Source organism: Impatiens glandulifera, chromosome 3 (genome assembly GCF_907164915.1).
Source record: "Impatiens glandulifera chromosome 3, dImpGla2.1, whole genome shotgun sequence".
Lineage (NCBI taxonomy): Eukaryota > Viridiplantae > Streptophyta > Magnoliopsida > Ericales > Balsaminaceae > Impatiens > Impatiens glandulifera.
The window spans coordinates 50,075,474-50,084,321 of NC_061864.1; the positions used below are offsets into that span (position 1 = coordinate 50,075,474).

Consider the following 8,848-nt stretch of genomic DNA (forward strand, 5'->3'; position numbering starts at 1 on the left):
ATAGATGCCAACTTATGTATTTAATTAATCCATCGTCCTTTTCAAAAAAAAACAATTAATTAATCTAAAAAGCTACAATCCAAGAAATAGAATATCCAAATTCCTAATTTTTTCCATAGAGTATCTATCTCCTCAATACATAATCTCCATCACAATTCACCAGTTCTCCATTCTCCAATGGACCTCCCACTACCTTCGTTCTCTTTCTCTTGGGCAATACTGTTTATCATTTTGATGGTATTAAAAAATAGGAAAAAACCCAACTCAAGAACCCAAAATCTTCCCCCAAATCCATGGAGACTACCACTAATAGGGAACATGCACCAACTAGCCGGTTCAGTTCCCCACCGTTCACTAAGAAACTTAGCTCGAAAATACGGTCCTGTAATGCATTTACAGCTGGGAGAAGTATCTGCTATCGTTATTTCATCATCTGAATCAGCAAAAGAGATCATGAAGACCCATGATATAGCCTTTGCAGACAGACCAAAGCTTCTTGCCGTGGAAATCATGTCTTATAATGGCACCAACATTACTTTTGCTCCTCACGGAGATTACTGGAGACAACTACGCAAGATTTGCACCTTGGAGCTTTTGAGCACAAGACGTGTTAAGTCTTACAGATCAATTCGAGAAGAAGGGGTGTATGATCTTGTCGATTACATCCGTAGTTCTGTTAATGGCCTTCTTCCATTTAATCTAACCGAGAAGATTTTTTCCTTCAATAATGATACAATCTCTCAGACTGCTCTTGGGATGAAATGCAAAGATCAAGTAGAGTTTTATTCTACCGTTAAGGTAGTGATAGAGCTAGTTGGAGGCTTTGGTATACACGACGTCTTCCCTTCTCTAAAGTTCCTTCATTTTGTTAGTAAGGCGAGGTCGACATTGGAGAAAGCACATCATGTTATGGATAGGATTTTGAATGATATCATTGTCCAACATCAGTTGAAAAGGGAAATGAACAAAGCACAGAATGATGAGCATATTCAAGAAGATCTGGTAGATGTTCTTTTAAGAATTGGGGAGAGTGGAGCTCTTCAGTTTCCCATCACCATTGACAACATTAAAGCTGTAATCCTGGTAATAAATATATTTTTTTTATCCAATTTCTGGTATTCTTCCTATATTCTTATTTATACTTTACATGTTGAACATGTTAACAACTAACTAGGACATCTTAACGGCGGGAACCGAAACTTCATCTACAACTTTGGATTGGGCAATGGCCGAAGTAATGAGAAACCCAAGGATAATGAAGAAGGCGCAAAATGAGGTGAGACAATCTATGATAGGAAAAACAAAGATCAACGAAGTTGATATTGAAAAACTAAGTTATTTAAAAGCTGTTATAAAAGAGACTCTACGGATGCATCCTCCAGGACCGCTGTTACTTCCTAGGGAAGCCAGGGAAAATGTTAAGATTTTTGGATATGACATACCGGAGAAAACTAGAGTTATTGTTAACGCATGGGCGATCATGAGAGACCCAGAACAATGGAAGGAACCCGACAAATTTATACCCGAGAGGTTCGAGTCAAATGACTCGTATGTAGATATGAAGGGAACGGATTTTAGATACATACCATTTGGGGCAGGTAGAAGGATATGTCCTGGCTTGACATTTGCAATAGCTAGCATTGAACTGCCACTTGCTGCATTGCTTTATCATTTTGATTGGAGTCTAGCTGATGGGATCAACCCTGCAGAACTCAACATGGAAGAAACCTCTGGACTAACTTGCAGGAGAAAAGAGAATCTCTCCTTGATTGCATACCATTTTGATCCTTGATTCATGCTAAATATTATTTACCATGTTGTGTATGATGCATGTTCATTTCCTTTTCTTATTGGGTAGAAAATGATAAACCAAACCTCTGTTGCTCTTACAAGTAGAGTACCTAAGATTTGGGTGATCTAAATCCAAACAAAATAAATGTCCTTGTTTTTATTTCATATTTTATATTATCTTGAATAAATATAATATTTATTAACAAATATTGTGAGCCAAATTCAAACCTTTTTAACGTATTTATTTCTTATTTTTAGTGCTAGTGAGTCCTGCCCCGGAAATTTGATGAAATGACCTTAAAAACCGGGTTATTTGACCTGGTGGAATTTTGATAATTTAATTGCGCTCGTGGTGATTTTATTTTTTTTGGACGATTTTGCCCTCGTCGCGAAACGCTAAGTCACTTAGCGTTTCGCGAAGTGACGATATGTGAAATGTCCAGATTGCCCTTACTATTTAATATAACCTCCGTACTTTTTTTTCATTTCTTTTCTTCTCCTTCTCTCTCTTCCCGCTCTTCTCCTCCTTCTCTCTAAACTCCGGCGGCGGCGGCCACGAACTCGTCGGAGATCTCGGCGGCGAAGTTCATTCGAAATCCACTATGAGCTCGACGACGTGCACGAGCACTGTTCCAATAGGTACGTCTATTTGAAGCATGTTTTATTGATGTTCGGTTTCTGAGATTGATTAGGGTTTACTTCCCGTTTCGCTAAGTGCCCAGCGATTCGCGAAGGACTTCTCGTTTCGCTAAATGCCTTACGATTCGCGAAGGCGAAGGCCTTCCCGTTTCGCTAAGTTCCTAGCGATTCGCGAAGGACTTCTCGTTTCGCTAAGTGCCTTACGATTCACGAAGGCCTTCCCGTTTCGCTAAGTTCCTAGCGATTCGCGAAGTATTAATTATACGTCTCTAAATCAAATCATGTTTTTATATTGCAGCTGAAGTTTTCGTTTTCTATAATGGAGAGTGGAAACTTGATGCTGATGGAATACTGTATTTTGATGCATCTTCAATCAAAACATTTGATCTACCCCAAAGTACTCGTTATGCTGAATTACTTGATATACTCTACGATAGACTTAATCTTCAGTTATCAGCATACGATTTAGTGCTCCAAGTGAAGTATGATATTCCGAATATCAGAAATCCAAAACCTGTTTTTATTGATAATGATGGGGATTTGAACACATATCTATCACGCTTGATTTTGGGTCGAACAGTGTCACCATTGTGTGTATCTGTAGTGGAGAAGTCAGCGTTTACTAAAGAAAAGATACCACTACTTACATACCCAACTCAAGAAAGTATACTACCACCACAACTTACTCAGAAATTTGTTCCACCTGTTGTACCTTGGAATTCTTTGTTGAAAGTCAAAATGAAGCCGGAGAAACCTCTTTGCCTCACATCCCACTTACTCAGGACTTGCATGTTAATAGTGGTGAAAAAGCATCAATACCTATACAACCAAGTGCAAGAAGATCATCATTGGGTATACCAACTAGTGCAAGAAAGGCATCAAATGGTACACCAACAAGTGCAAGAAGATCATCAATGGGTACACCATCTAGTGCAAGACGATCTTCAATGGGTACACCATCGACAGACCCGACAGACACATCACCGCCAGACCCCACATTTGCGATGGCATTAACTAGTGAAACCGTATTGGAAGTCGGTTCGTTGTTTGAAAATAAAAAAGAACTTCAACTTGCTCTATATAAATATGCGATGGCCAATCATTTTGAATTCAAAGTGGAGAAGTCAAGAAAAAATCTTTGGGAACTCAAATGTTTGGATGAGACATGCAAGTGGAGCTTGCGGGCTGTGAAAGGTAAGTTTTCTGAGATGTTTGAGATCCGGACATTTGAGCATCAACACTCATGCTCAACTTTGTCGAGGCCCAAGAAAAAAATGCAAACACCAGCATGGGTTATTGGGCAGTGCGTGAAGAGCAAGTACATGGACCATCATCATAACCACTTGCCTAAGAAAATAATTGAAGACATGCAGACAACTTATGGGATATTTTTGACTTATAATAAGGCATGGATGGCAAGGGAAAATGCTTTAATAGCGGTGCGAGGAACGGTAGAGGATTCTTATGGAATACTGCCATCATACCTTTACATGTTGGAGAAGTGTAATCCTGGTACCATAACCGACATACAGACAGACGAGCTCGGTCACTTCAAGTATATGTTCATGTCCCTAGGCCTCTCAATTAGGGGTTTCAAATCCTTTTGCCGTCCTGTATTATGTGTTGATGCTAGTCTTCTTAAGCACAATGTGGGTGGTCAATTATTGGTGGCTATTGCATTGGATGCGAATGAGCAACTATATCCTGTCGCATTCGGCGTTGTTGATTCAGAGAATAATAACTCCTGGACTTATTTCATGCAAAAACTGAGAGACGCAATTTGATTAGTTGATGATCTCGTCTTCGTATCCGACAGACACCCAAACATCGCTAATGCCTTGTGTGCTGTTTTCCCAGAAGCAGACCACGGTGCGTGCACATATCACATAAAGATGAATATTGTGGCCAAATTTAAAAGTGATAAGTGTCATGCGGAGTTTGATTCGGCTTCAAGGGCATACACTGTCCACGAATTTAATCGGTGGTTTGAGAAAATCAAGGTTAAAGATCACAGGATTGCTGCCTATTTGGAAGAAATTGGGTTCCCAAGATGGAGTAGAGCATTTTTTCCCGGTAAGCGATACAATCAACTGACAAGCAATTATGCTGAGAGTTTCAATAGTCAGAGCAGGGAAGCCAGAAAGTATCCCATTTCAGAAATGGCTGAGTATTTAAGATTCACAATACAACAATGGTTTAACGATAGAAGAGAAAGAGCGTCTAATCACGAAGAAGTTTTATCTCCAAATTATGAGAAGGTGTTACGTGAGGGATTCGAGAAGGCCAGATTCTATACAGTCCAATCGCTTAACCGATTCGAGTTTTATGTGCATGACAATCAGTCCCATTTCAAAGTCAATTTGAAAGACATGAACTGCACTTGTAGAGTATTCGAAGTTTCGGGTCTTCCTTGTACGCATGCAATGGCTGCTGCCCGTAGTCGGAATTTGGTTTCTTATGACTTCTGTTCAAGGTATTAATATCTAGCTCACATGTTCATTCTGTTTAACCAATTAATAATTCGTTATATTTTCCCTACACACAGGTATTACACAACTGAGTGTTGGATAAATTCATATGCCGAGACATGTTATCCTCCCAGTGATGAAGAAAATTGGGATGTTCCCGATCATATCAAGCAACGTTCGTGTCTTAAACCAAATGTGAAGGTTAAGAAAGGCAGGCCACAAACAAAGCGTAGGTCATCCCAGGGTGAGGTCCGTAAGATCCCGAGACGATGCAGCTCATGTGCTGGGCTTGGACATAATAGGGCAACATGCAAAGCAGTGATGCCTGCACCATCTACTGCACGAGCTTCATCATCTAAGCAGCATGACTCATCATCTAAGCAGCATGACTCATCATCTCAACAATATGAACCTTTAGCTTGATAGATACTATGTTGTAATATATGTTGTTAATTGAACTATGGTACTGGTATGTTGTTAATTCAGGTTTAATGTCATGGAAGAATTTCCAAAACCAATCAAGTTAATTAAATTAGGTGAACTACTTTGAAAGAAAAAAAATAATAAATTTTAATGCAACCAAAAGTTATGCTATATATATAATATATACATATATACTTGCACATGTTATAAATCTTGATCATTAGAATTAAATCTTTGAATTGGCATTATATAATCCTTGTTCTACTTAATCCCATCGTTATAAATCTTTGAATTCAACCTTAATAAATTACAAAATTGTTCAATCTTGATCATTAGAATTAAATCTAGATTTTCTATTTAAATTTTGATAAGTAGCTCTTTATTTGAGTTAATAAAAGTCTTCTGTTTTAACAAGTTAATTACATTTTCCAAAGACTCAAATTTTCTTCATCCCCACACAGATTTCAAATATATCCATCCACCGACCAAACCAATCTCAATTGAGAAATGAATTAAGGTTGCTAAAAAAAGAGATGGAAAATATAATCAATCTGATGGGAGGCACTTATCGAAACAAAGAGTACTTAGCGAAACGGGATGGACTTAACGAAACGAAAAGTACTTGGCGAAACGAAGAGTACTGGGCGAAACGAAGAGTACTTGGCGAAACGAAGGCTACTAACTTATCTTTTTTGTAGGTTGAAGGGTCAATTTACAATACATCAATTTACACAAAATAATTTACAATACATAATCCAACTTCCAACATATTCATCAAGGTTTACAATACATCAAAATAAGTTATCCAATTTACAAAAAATAATGTTTAAGGTTCCATAATCTGATGGAATAACCGGACCGCCATCTTCTGCCTAAAAAATCCCATATTTTCTGAGGTCACATTATGCACGGGTTGATTAGCGGTCAAGTGTTCCATGTACATTAGCGTGAAGACCCCACAGTCCCCGCTCTCTGTTGCCCGTGGGACTTCTCCAACCTTAGCAGCAGCGGTTTTCACTTTGGGGTGTGGAAACCGTTTGTAAGTCATTGGTTGGATGGGGCCTTCGAAGTTGAAATTAGGATACCTTACCCTCTCACCGGGAGTGATTGTTTTGGCGAATATAAATGGAATCATGTCGCAGAAGGGTTTCAAATAAGGATCCAGATTCTTATAAAGATAGGCATCACAGTCGTACACGTCAATGCGGTACTTTTGAAGACGTGCTACACACAAAATCTAGTGTTTCTGGTTAATGTTCACTGGCATGTAGACATCGTCAATTGTTGACCACTCTGGCATATATCTATGTGGTGCGCCCATATAATAGTCTTTGAATTCGTCGACTGGATATTTGGCAGGATCCTTAATAAAAGCCCTGTGCTGTCGCCTGATTCTATCCGACAATACGCAATCCCCAATTGCCGCATGTGTATTTTTATATGTCTTGGGATAGCAGGAAATCCTTTTCCGCAGAAGATGGCAGAATGCATCGATTTCCTGCACAATGGGAGCATACAACATATATACATTCAGTACATATCAAACAACATTGACTAAGTACTTAGCGAAACGAAGAGTACTTAACGAAACGAAGAGTACTTAGCGAAACGAAGAGTACTTTGCGAAACGACAAGTACTTGGCGAAACGACAAGTACTTGGCGAAACGACGAGTACTTAGCGAAACGAAGATTAATGAATTGATTTGCACGACTTACCGTGTCTTCAATCCATGTAAACCTTGTTACAACTCTAACCAACACTTCCTTCTTTGCTTGAACCGTATGTAAATCCGTTGTCGAATTATCGGTTTTTGGATCATCCAACCACGCCTTTACTTTATCCAGTAGCTCATCTTCAAATTTTTGAAGGTGATTCACTTTCATAGGATCCTTTGTCTTGGGCATTTTTGACAAGGAAGGGTTGGTGTACGAGTCATCTTTTTTCGGCTTCCTCACTCTCCTCCCATAATTTCCTTTAGGAGGAGTATTGTATAACTGGAAATCGTCATTGTCATCATTGTCATCATTTGTCTGTGCCTTCACATCCCCCACAGTCTTCTCATCCTTCACCTTCACTTTCAAATCCTTCAGTTTCAGATCAACCTCCACATCATCCACCTTGGCCACACCATCCAGCTTCTCACCGTCCTCCACTTTAGCCTCAACGTCCATCTTTACGTCCTCCACCTTCTCATCATCATCGACCTTCTCATCGTTGTCTTTTCTTTCATCCTCCACCTTCTCATCATCATCGACCTTCTCATCGTTCTCCACCTTATCCTCATCCATCTTTTCATCATCATCCACCTTCTCACCGTCCTCTTTTTGTTCATCCTCCACCTTCTCATTGTCCTCCATTACATCGTCTTTCTTCCCATCAGTCCCATCATTCATCTTCTCATCATCCCCCACAGTCTCCTGCATCGCTATCATCTCCTACAAAATAGACAAAATTCTGGTCAGTACAAACTTAGCGAAACGAAGAGTACTTAGCGAAACGAAAAGTACTTTGCGAAACGAAAAATACTAACTTTGCGAAACGAAAAGTACTTTGCGAAACGAAAAGTACTTTGCGAAACGAAAAATACTAACTTAGCGAAACGAAAAGTACGCAGAATACCTCTTTCTTCTCCTCCTCCTGTTCAACCTTGCTCTTCTCAACTTCGACATCCTTCTTACAATCCTTAACCTGCAAAATAGGTACTGGTCAGATCAGATATGTACTTAACGAAATGAAATGTAAAGTGCAAAATTCAATATCTCCATACCTCAGTATTCTTTTCCTCTTCGACCTTCACAGCCTTCTTAGAATCCTTCTTCTTACTCTTCTTCTTCTTTATATTCTCCTCCATATCATCTAATCTGGTTAATAATATGGACATCCTTTTGTTGGATTTTTCTAACAACTGTTTGGACATATTAAAAACCATATTCTTGAACGACTCAAGGTGAGTTTGTTGAGTTTCTTGGATTGTGATTTGTAGCTCTTTGATGAGCTCTGTTTTCATCTTTTTCATCTCCTCTTTCATCTCTATTTTCAGCTCCTCCTTCATCTCATTAAAATCACATCCAACAGTAGGTGTTGGAGCCCGAGGAGAAGGTGTGTCAGCCCGAGGACTTGAGGTCGCGGATGGGGGAGTAAGAATGCGGGCCGGAATCGATTCATAAGCAAGCTTCTTCTTCAAGTTGGCTGCTTCTTTAAGAGTAGCATCAGCCTTTCTCTTCCTCGTGGCAGGTTTGGGGGGAATCGGAGTAACTTCTTCATGTTCACTTTCTTCATCTTCATCAAAATCATCCTTTATTACCTTCCCATCAGTAAATCCCTCAAAAAAATCATCAGCTGTCTCGTCGATTTGCTCAAATACATCACCACTGTATAACCTCTTCTCCATGGAGGACTCTTCCATCTCAGTCACATCTGTGGTCTTTAGGGCAGTCTTTACCTCCATCGATGTGTTTTTCCTGTTGGAATGATAGAGTAACAACCTTGGGCGTAGAGGGTCATTAATCTGATTCCTTCTGGCGA

The 8,848-nt window shown here is 39.4% G+C and overlaps 1 protein-coding gene across 1 annotated transcript; it reads left to right on the forward strand.

The window, feature by feature from the left end:
• Positions 1 to 256: 256 nt before the first annotated feature.
• Positions 257 to 1,792, forward strand: LOC124930335 (premnaspirodiene oxygenase-like). The gene is made up of 2 exons (XM_047470688.1): positions 257 to 1,083; positions 1,175 to 1,792. Exons 1-2 carry the CDS (start codon positions 319 to 321, stop codon positions 1,790 to 1,792), a joined length of 1,383 nt encoding a protein of 460 aa, XP_047326644.1. The 5' UTR covers positions 257 to 318.
• The last annotated feature ends 7,056 nt before the right edge of the window (positions 1,793 to 8,848 follow it).

Coding starts and splice junctions, on each gene's coding strand:
- LOC124930335 (XM_047470688.1), top strand. CDS start 319: ATGCACCAACTAGCCGGTTCAGTTCCCCACCGTTCACTAAGAAACTTA. Junction 1,084..1,174: donor ACATTAAAGCTGTAATCCTG/GTAATAAATATA, acceptor ACAACTAACTAG/GACATCTTAACGGCGGGAAC.